General features: G+C 36.4%; 1 protein-coding gene across 1 annotated transcript; it reads right to left on the minus strand.

Annotated features, from left to right (window-relative positions):
- Window positions 1–5836: 5836 nt before the first annotated feature.
- On the minus strand, window positions 5837–8044 carry LOC149026936 (U-box domain-containing protein 26-like). The gene has a single exon (XM_089157487.1). It carries the CDS (start codon window positions 7340–7342, stop codon window positions 6104–6106), a length of 1239 nt encoding a protein of 412 aa, XP_089013613.1. The 5' UTR covers window positions 7343–8044; the 3' UTR covers window positions 5837–6103.
- Window positions 8045–15446: the final 7402 nt, after the last annotated feature.

Raw genomic sequence — 15446 nt, forward strand, 5'->3', positions numbered from 1 at the left:
AAGTATTGGAAGTACCACCCAGTCCTTCAAGTCCATAGAGAGGTGTTGGCATACTGGTCATGATGCAGCACACCCAGCTGATGTACACACGGAGGATATAAACTTGGTGGATATGACATTAGGGGCTGATGATGATGCAACTTCTCAACCAACCCCTTTTGATCAAAGGTCTACAAGTCATACTAGGGCATCATCAAATGCTCTCTTAGGGTCTTCAAGTAGGAAGGACAAGACTCCTGCTGACAAGGTAGCAAGTCCTTTGAAGCAGCTTGCTAATGCGTTTGACAAGTTTGTTGATATAGAATATTGCCTAGACATCTCGAAAAGGCTCACACTAGCACTTGAGGCGCTTCTTGGCCTTGATGTCCTTCGGAGAATGGCTGCAAAAAGGTATTTACTGAACAATAAGGCCGATGCACAAGAGTTCTTGGATTACAACTATGAAGAGAAGCTCAGGCAATGGATCTAGTTTACCCCAAAACCCTGTTTAGTTGAACAATGCAGTTCTAGCCTTTGTTATTTTCTACTTGACAATCTGTCTTTTGATGTCTCTTGATTTGGCTGGGTAGGTAATGTCATATATCACCTTCTTGATGGTAATTTCATTAGAAGTGGGAATGGGCTGACATTCATGAACTAAACCAGAATTTGTTGTATGCATGTATGACCTTTTACCCCATTTTGTTTTGTAGGTCTATTTATGGGATCTGTTCATAGTTTGCTAAGTCATATAGGTACAATACAATGTTTTACTTGAAGTTCATTGGTTTTCCTGTGGATAACATGATACAAATGAACCATACAAGTTTGTTTTGTATCATGATTTTCATGATACACTGCTCTATTTATTGATTCTTTGGCATCTATAAGACTCCCAATTTCTGCTTTTTATGTTACCTGGAGATGTGAATAAGTGATCTTTGAGCTATCACAGTTTTAAACAACTACAGATTTTTAAAAAAAGTACTACTACAGTTTTTAGATGACATTTAAAACGAGATGGTGGTCTGGCTGTTCATGAACTCATAAATAATCAGCCAGCTCTTTCAAAATCTAATGCTAGTTGTCATCTGATCAAACTCTCTGGCTGCAATTCAGATGATCCCAAAGAATTATAGTATTTTAGAGATTGTGGAGGATATCATAGAGACATAGACGAGATTCATCATTACTAGGCAAAGAAAACCAATGGATGTGCTGATTTCCTTGTCGAGTTAGTGCCGGTTGGGCACGAGATTAATTTGTATCCCAATTAGGCAATTACCTTCCTGAGATCCTCCATAATTAAAGTTGTTTGTGAGATTATTGCATATAATGTTATTTTATGCACTACTATTTAAAAATTTATACGTGGCCCGTTCCAAAAAAGAAATAGTTCTTTGCTTTGCCATGGTAACAACGAATAGTTTTGTGAGAACTGAATTAATAAATGTTTTCGAAACCCAAAATCTATGCTTGTATCTTCTAGGGTGTAGGGTGGAGAGAGATTTTCCGACAAAGACTGGTGGTTTTTGGCGAAGGCGGGTAGTTTAACATAATCTTAGATAGAATGTTAGGAGTGTGTAACTTATAATTTTGAGAGAGTGCAATCTATAACTTAGAGCACTAAATGTTACAACCTTAGGCTGCGTTTGTTTGTTAGAATAAAGGTGGGGTGGGCAAAATCTTAGAGTGCAGATTTCTTACTTTTTCCTTAAATCCCAAAATGGTAGATTGTTTGGGGGTGGGAATGTTGGGAAAAGTAAAAAGTGAGACTCATCACTATTACTTTTCCACAAAATCCTTTTCTTTTCTTATCTTTCACCCCACTACATATGGGACCCACATGTTTTTTTTTCTCACCCCACCTTTGCAAACAAGCGCAGCCTTAGAGTTGAGGATCTCTCCAGGGCATATGCCAACCACTTTTTTTTCTTTTCCTCATTTATTAAACTCATCCAGCTTCTACTTTCTTCTAAGGACAAGGAGAAGTAGTAGCAGTTTCAGAGCAGTCGAATCAAATGCAGAGAGAGTCATGGTCATCATCATCATCAGGATGGTAGGAACTTCCAGAGAACTTGGTGATCATGATCAGCGAGCTTCTCATCGAGAAGCTTTATGCTGATTACGTTCGGTTTACAAGTCATGGAATTCTTTCCTTACAATTTACAAACAGGCCTTATCATCCAACCCATCAATTCCCTGTGTTGATTTCAATTTTCCCGTGGAAATGGGAAAGATCAAGACCTCTGCGGCTCTGCCAAGAACGTTATGGCCTATTCAGGTTAGCAAATAATAATAGAAAGCTTCATCACCCCCTTTCACCAATGCTAAGCTCTGCCTTCCACCAATTTGAAGGGTTGTATTATCATCGACTCCTCCTGCTGCTGCTGGTGTGCTTTTTGTCGCCCTTTATAATAAGCATCTCACTGAGCATCACCATCCCTCCCTGGTCTACACTAGACTTGGAGATAAGGCATGGATGGATGTAAAACCATCATACAAGGAAGAGGGAGAAGAAGAAGAAGTTCTTGAAGTTAAGGATGTCTTATTCCATGGACATAATTTATGGTTTACATCATAATCTCGATGTCTCCGTCTTCCAAATTAATGACGCCCTGCAAATTGATCCTTGTTGTTCTATTCTCAAACCACAACTTGAATTACGGATAAGGTCAAGATTCTTAGCAGATTTTCTGCCCGTTAAGTGGAGCCATCATCATCTTCTTTTGTGTAGAAATTGTATGGCCCAACATATGTCATTGAATTATTTTGATATTCACATTGGACATTTGTAAAGTTATTTGAATATATGTGGGATTTATTATTTATAGTGATTTATGTGGTTATTTGGTTCATTGAACTGTTTGGATTGGTTTTATAGATGATCATCCGGTTTAAACCACTTTAGTTACTTTGAATATATGTGGGATTTATTATTTATAGTGATTTATGTGGTTATTTGGTTCATTGAACTGTTTGGATTGGTTTTATAGATGATCATCCGGTTTAAACCACTTTATAGTCCTCGACTTAACCGCACCCATTATAATGTATTATTGTGTAAATATAAATTATTGGACTAGGACAGGTTTAAGAGGTGTAACTTAAATTTGTTTAGATTATGGGAGATATGAAGACTAGTCTCTCTATGATTAATACACTTTGAAGTCGTGGAATCCATCAATGTAAATATTATGTATACATCGAGTGTTGATTTTAGTGACTAGTGCTCCATTGCCGATGACTTGACAATTACGAAGTGTGTATTGACTACCTTTTAAAAGGATTTATTGATAAAATGGTTATGTAAATTAGTTTTTATCTATTAGTAACAATTTACTTATTTTTTTATTTATTTTTGCAAAACCAATCTTATTTTGTTTTATATAATGACACTTTTGTAATTTTGTTCCTTAATTCTTTTGGGGGCTTTTTAGTAATTATCAAGACAAGCTTTTGATCATCTCCATCCTAGATATATAAATATCTCAAGGTCACACAACCAAAGGAAATTTTTTTTTTCTTTTAGAAGTTCAAAATACCAAGTGATGGTATATCTGTCTAGATGGACCCTGATTGCTTGTGAGATTCTTAACATCATTTATGGTATATATATATATATATATATTCCTTTTTTTTTTCTCATTTGTTTACTATCATTTTCTAGCAATTTTTATTTTGACATTACAAATTTATTTTTCATTCCATAATTTATTTTTGACAAAATTCACCAAACCATTTTTAGGCTTTGACCAATAATGAATTTTTTACTCATTTCTTTTAAATAAGCATAATAGAGGATGGGAATTGATGCCAAAAATTTAGAGAAGGCATCCGAATTCGAATCTGAAACTTTATCGGATATCCGATAATAATCCGATCCGATAAAATATCCGATTATTGATTGATAATTGTCACTTTTTTCATTTTTTATTATAAATTTCTAATTTTACGATTAGAACGCGATCCCACCGATCCACCGAATCATCTATTTTTTTAAAAAAATGTTAAATACTTTACTCTATCCGGATATTATCCGATCCGTTAAGCAATTATCAAGACAATCTTTTAATCATCTCCATCCAGATATATTATCCAAGGTCACACAACCAGGTGATGATATATTGTTCAGATGGAGTGAGCACCCTGATTGCTTGTGAGATCCTTGCCATCCATTTACTGGTCTACTAAATATGCTGATGGTTGGTTGTACAAATATTTCTCTTTTTCACTTTTTTTCTAACATTTTTATTTTGTAAATTGATGGTTCGTTCTTAAACTTGACAAGAATCACCAAACCGAGTGGGTGCAAGTTCATTATGAAATCAAGAATCACTGGATCAGTACCTAACATCTCCAGGAAGAAAAAAAAAAACAATTGGCTTCCAAAACAGTCCTAAATATGTGATGGGTGTTCAAAGAATGAAAGCCGAGTGGGTGCAAGTGCATTAGGTGAAGATCAAGAATCGCTGTTTATCAGGACCACATCTCCAGGAAAAAATCTAATTGCATATCTTCCAAGAATCATGATTTTCCGGCAAATGTGTCATCCTGAATTGGTAATGACGATTGGTATTGTCGTGATCACGAACGCGAACATAACCTCAAAAGCAGAAAAAGGCTTTTTTCAGCATGGAAGATAATCGCGTTCGTGAACGCTCTTCCTCGTCATTACCAATTCAGGATGACACATTTCCCGGAAATCACCCAAGAGCAATGCCATTTATTGGCCTCCACCAATTAATTTGTGATTGAAGTTCTTAATTGTTTCAGGGGAAAGAAGTTTTGAGAAATTGCAAAAAGAGGAAGACCCAAATGAAAATTATAGGCAAATTCTGAAAATAAGGCAGGTTTCAATATTCCTGAATCTGATTAGGTGCAGTAATGTTACTCTGTTCATGTAATCTTTTGTATGAAATCAGTAGTCACTTGGTTTGACTTATTTGCTGTGTTCAGTTGAAACCTGTAACAATCACGAAAGTACATTTTTTCCCCATTAAAAGCTATTGCAATTTTGGATTTCACCTACTCAAGATGGTGGAGACTGGAGAATCATCAAAGATCCCAAAAGAAGGGGGCATTGATACCATTCTATCCGATCTGCAGAGAACCCAACACAAGCAACGAAATCCCATAAAATAGACATCAGAAACACCTTGGATCAGAGGATAAAAGGAAAATCATAAGCTTTCTTCTTCATGGTAAGCAAAGGTTGACCTGAGAAAGAAGAAAGTGAACCAGTTGATATGATGTGATTTTCCCATGGACGGTGCTGGAGGATTGCTTTCCTTTCTGGTAGGGGAAAGTGAGTACTTGGACCTACCAATATTTCACGAGCTTTGACGACCTGAAATAAAGAGCCAATTCAAATCCATTGAAGGTGAAAAAAAAGTTTCTATTTTCTAGTGAAGATCCAACAGACGAGCCATCATTGCATCTCTCTTTAGTAAGAGCACTAGCCCACCAGAGTGGTCCCCTCTGCTCCACTCCATTGCAGTCTCTTTAACTCCTTTTGGGCATCTATTCTTCCCTTCTTCGGAACCCTGTATGCCAATTGAAGCACAAATTATTCCAGGGACCATTTTATACAGGACCTCAACTTTCAAGGGTACATAGAGAAAGTTAATGTTATGAAGATTGTTGTACTCTGAAATCGCCTTCAACTTCAATGGTCCTTTAGTGCTTCTCAGCTCTCCATTTAAGGCAACTTTCCCTCTCTTCTCTTTTGGGGTGTGTGTGTGGGGTGTGGAGTTTGAATAACAAATCCTCAAAGACAAGTGGGATTAGGTGCTTTGACCCATACTCTGGTATTAACACCTATCATCGAGAATAATGAATAATGAATAATGAATAATGAAAAATGAAAAACTCAGCCTTTTGTTTAAAACCAAACTGAGGATTCTCCTTTAAAATCCACTGAAAATGGAGTAAGAGTGGCAATGGAACCAATTTAAGTACAATAGAATCCTGCTAGTGTTCCTTTTCTGGATTACATTAGGCTTGGAAAGGATCTATTGAGTAATGATTATTGAGAACTGCAAAGTGCAAATAGTTAACTTCGATGTACAGAGCCACTAATCCACTCACAGAAGCTTAATGATGTAATGAAACGAGATCCAATTCAGGCATCAACCAAACCATACTGAAGTTTACAAACATTTGGGTTCTCAACCCACATGGATCTGAGCAGCTTAAGCAAAACTCTTGCCTTGTTTTTGGCCCTGCAACAACATTGACTCTGAAGAAGTAGGAGCAGCTGTGTCAATATTCCTGCAGATATTGCTTCTTCTCTCAGCTTCAAGGACTCGTAACATATAATGAGGAGTGAGCTAACTGCACTTTCACTGCCTTCATGATCGGATACTCTGAATACCATCTTCACTAGGATGTGAACTGCATTTGGGTTTTTGATCACTGCCTTCCTAGCATTCTCATGAACCAATAAAAGTTCGAGTGTGGCTAATGCCATTGATGCTTGCTTTTTGTTAACCGTCGAAATGTAAGCCAAGAGACTATTGATCAGACCTTCAGAAACAAAATTCTCTTGAATCAACTCTGAACAGCATAACACAGATATGGCTTTAATTCCAGCATCAGAGGCTTCCACATTTGGATTCAGAAAAGCAATCAGACCTTGCAAGAATCTTGGGTTTCGTCCCAACATCTCACAGAGCTCTTTGGTTTCTGGGGAGTTTGCAATTGTTTCAATCAAGCAGCACAAGCTAATCTTGATCTTGGAAGTTCCCTGTTGTAATAAAATCAGAAAGGATACTAAACTGGAATCTTTTTTAAGCACATCTAGAGATTTCAAATTACTAAAAGGCAACAATTTGAGGACACAAGCAAGTGCTAGCTCTGCTAGCTTTAACTCTTCTTCTTTAAAGGTGGTTATTAGTAAGCTGCCATTACCGAATAACAGATTTAGTAGCACTTGAAAGTAGCCTAATTGGATCAAGCCACACCTTTGCAGCGGCAATTCTTCAGAGACAATTTTGATTTTCTCTAGTGTTTCGAGCTTGGTTGCCATGGCAGCTTGTTGAGATTCAAGGTTATGCTTCAGAGTAGCCAAGGAAAGATCGGGATCAATAATCTTTATGAGATCAGGGTCGAACCTGTAGCCCATATGAAGCCACTGATCGATGAGATGCCGAAGAGTGTGATTGGGAACCAGGGATGGATCATGAAGCTTCTGCATTGTGACGGGACAAGTGAGATTCCCAGCTGCTAGCCATTTCTCTATGCTGGAACGATCATAAGTCTGGCCTGTGCAGAGAGTGACTGGATCTGTAAATAAATCCAGAGTAATTGGGCATCTGAACAAGTGAGGGATGGCCATTTCATCATCCTTCATTATAGACATCCAAAATTAAACCAGAAGTACAGATAAATTGATGGGCTTTGATTGAATTGAATTTCTTGGTTTAGGCTATTGAAGAGCGACCAGAAACAGAGAGAGAGAGAGAGAGAGAGAGATGATGATGATGATGGTACTGAAAACAATGAATAGGGTATTGAACTTCGAGATTCCAAAGCTCACTATTGACTGTGAGGACCAACCAGAGATGACAAGGGATTGAATAGTTGAAGTGAGATGTCAATCAAGAATGAGGAAACTCCATTCATTGCAGTACAAAGAGAAATAGAGGCAAAGAAAGAGACCTGATGGGAACCATAAGGTGAAGGGGAAGTTGAGAGCTTGTGCTACATTCCTTTTCTTGACAGACACAGAGCAATTGCAAGTTCACAGTGACAAGCAATTTATGTGAGAGAGAAGAGAGGGAGAGAGAGAGAGATGAAAAACTAGAAGGTAGAGTCACAGAGAAGAAAACAAAAGTGCATCTTGGCTGAGGGAATCAGTAATGAACACCAACAACCAAACACTAGAGCTAGAACTTTGCTGGTCCTTATCTCACTAAGATTAAAGATTACAAACAAATAAGATAAGTATAATTGCAGAAATGAAGGGCAAACACACACACTCTCTCTCTCTCTCTTCTCTCTATTTCTTTGTCTATGTAACCAGTCAAACTGACCTACCCAACACCCTTTGAAAAAAGTAACTAAATTGAACTTTGAAAACTTTGTTTGGATCTGTTTTAAACTGAATAAAGAAATCAATCCTTCCCTTAAGCCCTAAGTAAAATACAAACCATAGACCCATAAAAAAAAATAATAAACTAAAACCAGAAAAAGCTCTCCATGAGAGAGAAAGTCAGGACAGTCACAACTCACAAGGCTCATGAGGAATGCATTAATAGCAGGGAATCAGATCAGAACAGTACCTCCCAAGGAAGAGGAACTCCCCAGAACTTCTTGTCCTACTTGAACACACATAGCCTAATTAAAAGGATAGGTGTCTTAAAAGAGTTAAGAGTGAAGCATCCAGAGAAATTATCAAACTACCCTTACTTGGAATATTATACTATAACAAGATTCCAATCGTACGGTATCAAGATGATCTCTGTATTCCTGGATATAGGGTCATTGTCTTCCATTCTGTAAAGTATCTTCCCAGTTCCCACCCATGTTCCTTGATGCTGAACCTATCAGTCACCACTGTTCCTGTTCTTCATCATTCATCTCCCCACTAAAATTTTATGAATCATTTTTGTTTTGTCTGGATCATCAGATCAGTCTAACAATTCTTCTTTTTTCCCCCTTTAGATAAAGAAGAAATAAGGGGCTGAACCAGTAGGGTTGATTTTTAGGGCACAGAATAGGTTTGGTCATTGGATTTTTTTAATATATGTGTAAGAGACAGATCACATGTTCATGTTTTTACTCTCTGGTCATGCCATGAATTGTCATATATATCTGAATATGTCTATATAGAGTGCCCAACAAATAATAGCCATTGAAAACTCATGAGGGTTTTGGCCACACATGCAAGGACTTATTAGGGTCAGAACTCAGAAGTGGGGCATAGACCCCACATTATCATAAGATTATCTATAAAGATGAGGTAGAGCTAGTTTTTTTTTTAACCAAATGAGATAGAAGTTGAATTCTTATATTCACAAACGTAAATTTGGTATCGTTGATCTCAGAAGCGGAGTTAGAATTCAACATTAAGGGGACCACAATGACATTTCTATCTATTGTTTTTATCTTTAAAAATTTTTTTCCGTTGAAAATTCAACTAGAAAGAGGATCAAATGATCAAAAAAAAAAAAAAAAAGGTAGGAGTCAGGGGGTGACCGATGGGGCAGTATCTTGAATCTAGATAAAGATTTTGATTAGTTTTTTTCAACTTTAAAAATAGATTACCATGGTTAAATGCAAACCCTAGTTTTAAATTATAAATATGTTATTAAAATTTTAAATATTTTTTGAAGAATTCATTTGGTCATCTAACACAGTTCCATTTGCTTTGGATTTTGAAATTTCAGTAAACCATGGTTTTTAACTGAAAAATATTTCCGAATTTCTTTTGTCAGAATATATTTTCAATTGATCTTACATGCTTTTGAACACATTTCTATTGGTCTTCAATTTGACCAATGAAATGCAAACTTTTCAAAAAAAACTTTTTTCATTGAAAAGCAAAACCCCAGTTTTAATTGGTCAAACAAACATCATGAGTTGTTCAAAGGATTAAACCATGCAACGAAGTTACTTAATGAATACCCAAAGTAGCTTCTGAAAAGAAAAAAAGACAAACCCAGCATTTCCCATTTATTTCATTCTCATTCTGATCATTTAAACCCATTTCACACATCTCTATCATGATTTGCAAATCTAGTAAAAGAAGTAAGCAACTGTTTTAAAAAACTCATTGTGGCTCTCTACTGTTAAGGGAAAGGGTCAAAGCACAACCAAAGGAAAAAATCAAACACAAAAGCTATTATCATTTTGAAGAATTTCTGGCCTTTGAACACTATCTTGTCTGCCATTTCCAAAATTCAAAAATTCAACCATTGCAGTTAAGATGTTACAGCAATAATTGAAATAATAGCTAAAATGAGATTAAAAAAAAAGAAAGAAGCATTAGATTGGAGGATATAAGAGGATATAAATGGGTCAAAGATGGTTTCAAAGATCATTGTCATCTACACAAGGATATGCTAGGAATTTGTAGCAAGATGATTTGGAGAGAAATCAAAGAAGAATAATATTATTGTATACAACGACAACTATATTCACATCGCAATAACGTTTCGAGAACAAGTTAAGAGCTGACATTGACCCGTGCCCTTATCTGTATGATGACAGTCATCTAGAACCTCATATAGTGGTCAAATATACATTTAGTCGAAAACTACGCGAATACGACTTCATAAATTTCCTCCGCAATCTCACAATGACCGATGTTTAGAATAGACTTGTGAATGACTTTTTTAGAGAGGTGCACTAAAGAGTTTGATAAGGTGATATTTAATTTACTTTAAAAGGGTATATTAGTCACATAAGAAAGTGATGTATTAAGCATCGATTGTAACCATGATTATGATAATTTCCATTGATCTAATGTTTAATTAGAGAATTCAAGGTAGTTTGGATTCTTAAGATCCAAACAATACTTTTAGTGGGTTTAGCTTCGTTTCCACTTAAAACTTGGAAAGTCATGCGTGCACTAGGAAACATGTATGACTGCGGTTGGCAGCAAGTAGGAGTGTTTGGACCATCTACCTACCTAATGCTCTCTAATTTTCATTTTAATTTAAATTTAATTATTTTCTAAAAATGGGTCAAACCGAAAATTGTTTCACATATCGGTACCGGATCGACCGGCCATGATTCGGGTCAGTAAATTGTTGGTGGGTCCCTCAAAAGGGATACGATTGTAATAATAATTCATCTGTGACCACAGAGATAGAGCTAGTGAGGTGTAGGTTTTCATATTAAATGTGTGAAATATATATCTATCATTTAAGTCCAGCTTTGGTAGGACCAAGCTTAGCCCAATAATTTAATGAACATTTAATACAAATCAGACTGGACCCACAAAATAATGCCAGATCACACAACCCAATGTTCAAATTTTTTTGATCTCTTGGATTTGTTATGATTGGTTCAAGGATCAGCTCTCCATTGATCTTAGTTCGGATTGGTTGATATTTGAGTAAGATAAATCTTTTCCGCACGTAAATGGTATACGTTTGATTTCGTTCCAGCTATAAGTGATACGAAACTAAACTAAAATCTATACTTAGTGTAACTTAAAGGGGATTCAAATTATTGATCAAAGGGTTAAATATGATTTTTTTATTTGATCATGTAATCTTTCGTATGTCATATATGATTTTAGTCTTTTTTAAACCTGTGTACTGTATACATTAATGTGTGATAGTGGATAATTGAACCCAAATTGCTTATACAATTCGTTTAGGTATGTGGTCCAGTGGTCCGAGACCTATAGAACTTGTTCATTAGAAGGTAATAGTGATGCAAACACTAGGGAGGAAAGAGGAGAAATATTAAATATTCAATCGAAAAAATTTAAAATTGAGGGAAAATCAACATATATTTAAGTACATTTTTATACAAATGTTTTTACTCGAAACAACGTGTACAAAATTATTTAATCACATTAGTTAGGAACAAATCTTTAACAATAAGAATAAGCGAGGAAAACGTGAAGTCCATTTAGTTATTCATGAAGAAGATTTGCCATCACAATTTGGGTTTTCTGAAATCTTGAGTTTGTTAATTATGCGGAGATCTTTGGCTACAATCTCACGTAGTTTTAGATACTCACTTCAAATGAAACCTAACACTTGAATAGAAGACATAATGGTAGAGGCATACACGTCCACAACATATGATATCGAAAAATTTTAAGCTACAAATCATTTTAAGAATTTATAATCTACCAATTAAGTGGATGGAGTGGAGAAACTATTTCGTCCTTGAAATGTGTCCACATCAAACCATGTACATCCATAATCTAGAATAGCAAGAACGCACCCTTAATTTAAACAGACCAATCAACCCTTACACTAAGTTGATTTAGACATTAATGGAAGACAAAGTGGCTCATCACGTCAACAATTGAGTGCTAAAGTATAAGAGCACCAAAAGATTGCAAAGATAGTAGCAAAATTGAAATAAAGCTCTTGATCTAGAAAGACTTACATGCCATGCCTATTTTAGAATGTTTGGGTAAGGGGCTAGACAAGAACGGACCCATGACCCATGACCCACTTGAGGACTTAGAGGGGAGACCAAACTCCTACTTATTATTACACCACGTATCACTTACCACTAGTTTATATAAAAGAGTCGAGCACTCGACCTTCTTGGACTTACACGCACTAAACTTATAGTTGTTTAGGGGCTACTAATAAATCAGAAACCAACCCAAAATTAAGTATGAAGATGAGGATTAGGTTTACATCATAGAATAATGATTGATAGTTAGTTTTAAGTCAAAAGTGAACATATCAATCAAATTGTTAAGAACTTTTTAACAACTAGGACACCTTAGAGAAGTACTTAATTTGAATCATATATAATTTCCACAACATGTCACGCGTGTTGAAAAGGCATCCACTTAAGTGTTTTTATTTGAAACAAACTGGTAGGTAATTTCAGCACATCAATGTGTAGAGATCTTGGATTATATTGTAAGTTAGGTTTTGGATTCCATCTTTCTCTATTGACTGTTATTCTAACTTATTCAAATTCATTAGTGGACAACATGGATCCACCATTTGGAAATTGTGGTGGCTGTAACAAATGACCAACCCAATCCAATTTTCCTAAACCAACCATGCACCTAGAGTCCTTAATCAATTTGGTATTAGAAATTATTTCTAGAAAATTTGCGGGGCCAAAATTGATTGGATTGACAACTAAAACAAGGCCGATCGACCTATACCATAAGAAATTTACTAGAAAAATAACCACACAAACTAAAGTGGGCTAGAGTAGAAGGTGAACAAAGATCAACCAGCCACTGAGTGGAAAGCAGTCATTCTTTCGGACCTGAAACAAAAAGGACCTTTCAGACTAGGAAATCTACTACAATATTAGATCTCCTAAGAAAAAAACTCTAAATACAGTGTTCGAGTTTTTTAAAAAGAAAAAAAATTATCGCAACACTACTTCAAAATCGCAACTTTTGCAATATTGCTTTGTTGATTCTAACATGGTGTAAGTTTTTTTTTGGTAGAAGGTGTAGGCTTTGATGAACATATGGAGAAGAAGAAGATAAATAGAAGACTGCTTTTTCTTTCCCACTAAGTATTTCTCTAACCCATTTTGTTAGGTTCTTGAGTAAATATATCATCATTTGAGATGTGCAGGAGGTACAAGATGATTCAAACACCATGGAAAAAGAGTCTGAATCTGCGATCCCGTCGAAGAGCACTGCTGTGGGACTCACTGATTTTTTGGTAGTAAAACTGTCAGGAGCACTTTGTGCTTCCGACGGGGATGATGATCCGGATTCATGGAAAAAGACCAGCTCCAATAGGTAGATTTATTTATGTTTGATTGTTATAATTTTAACATGTTCAACCATTTAATTGTAAAATCATGGAAAATGTCTCATTGTACATGTGAATGCATGAGTATGTCTAATCATTTCATTGATTGCACTCTAGGGTTAGGGTTTATAATGAAACAGTCACGTCAAATCAAGGTAAAAAATTGCCACGTGTCTGTGAGGTAAAACATGATGAAGGTAGATTTTCGAAAATGGATTTTTATGGCATTTCATATCTTTATAAAGTTGTATGTCTGTGGGGCCCATGATAGGGTGTGGTTGAGTAGGACCTTCTTACCTGTGAGCCCACTGGGCCCATCAGAATCGTTGGTTAGATACTTCGATGTGAGAATGTCCATAAGGATATTATGCTACCCTTTGACCAAGGCCCAATAAAGTGATGATGAGGGCCCATCTTAATTCCATATCGATACAAAGCAAAATGATTGATGCTTACCCAATAGGATTTTGGGTCGGGCTACCCAGATTCACATCCATATGGATAATTATTATTATTGAAGAACGAATTTTAATATTTGTTACATGACGAGACATGGCTTAGTCCATATAATAAATAATTAAACAATAATTAAATTGATATAATTTATTTTAAAAATAAATAAATAAAATTATTATAACATTACAAAAGATTCTATCTTGAATTTTATAGTCATCTTGATTGGATAGGATTTTGTTTATTTTACTTAAAATCAGAGTTTGAAAATTTTCTTTCAACCTGAAAAGAAAATGAAGTTTGACAAAATTTTGTGATTGAGATCTGTAACATATCCTCATCACATGGAGTAAATCATGTAATGCTAAATGGCACAATAGTAAAATGTTATTCTTCACATGATTAGTTTCACGTGATTTTTTAAATAAATGGAGTTCATCGACATTTTCTTTTTTTGTGTTTTCCATTTCTATGCATTGTTTAGAGGCAAGAGAACACTAATGAAAAAGCTTCAGTCATGCACATGAGTGAAACAAGGTCCGAAGACTTCGAACACTAAGTTGGTTAAGCAATCATTGCATTGATTCAAAGGCTGATAGACATCACTATTTATTTATTTTAAATGGGTTGGATGGTAATTTTACATGCTCTTATGTATAGGGATGGGAGCCATCTCATCAAGTAGCATAAATTGTTTATTATTAAATATAAGGAAAAAGGGTTGGTTGCATGCTCACACATTTTATCATTTTGCATGAAATGACCACGGTTCCTCATGTCGGCGATATATCGCTGACAGGGGGTGAAAAATCGTCATATCGCTGGGAGGCAACACGACACCTCCCAACGACACCGAAATAACCAAAAGTCGTCGAAATATCGACCCTAAGATCTTCATCTTCTCAAGCCAAACTCTGCAAATTCTTCTCCTTTCACACCCTTAGGGTTCCTGCAACGAGCTTCTACTATTTACGATGACTATGCCTCCATCGTCTATAATGAAACCACCTTCACTTGGTCTCAAACCTACCAGCGTTGCCTCCAAATCGCTTATGCAATCTCCTCTCTCGGAATTCGAAGAGGCCAGGTCGTCTCTGTCTTTGCCCCAAATATTCCGGCCATGTACGAACTCCATTTCGCCGTTCTGATGGCTGGAGCAATTCTCAATACCATCAGCGTCCATCTCGACACTCGCACCATTTCAATCCTCCTCCGCCACGCTGAATCAAAAGTTCAAAACTCATATTCGTCGATTCCCTCTCTCGCTCTGTCCTCCTCGAAGCCCTCTCGTTATTTCAACCTGAGCTGTTGCACGCCTGCAGCTTGCACCGAGTCTGCAGTGGCCATGGCGGAGCAAGTGTTGGCAGCAGGAGTTCTGGGAGGCCCTGCTAGATTTACAGCAGCATCGTCTTCTCTTTTCACTTTCTCTCTCAAAGATCCAACAGAACAGAAAAGCCCTCTTGCCGAAGACGATGAAACACCAGACCAAAGAAGACCTTTGCCGAAGACGATGAACCACTGGAGAAGATGATGTTAACGACTTAACCCTCCCAAAATCACCCGACTTTTGGGGACATGTCG

This window comes from Hakea prostrata, chromosome 1 (genome assembly GCF_041222555.1).
Source record: "Hakea prostrata isolate BN-2017 chromosome 1, UWA_Hpros_2, whole genome shotgun sequence".
Classification (NCBI taxonomy): domain Eukaryota; kingdom Viridiplantae; phylum Streptophyta; class Magnoliopsida; order Proteales; family Proteaceae; genus Hakea; species Hakea prostrata.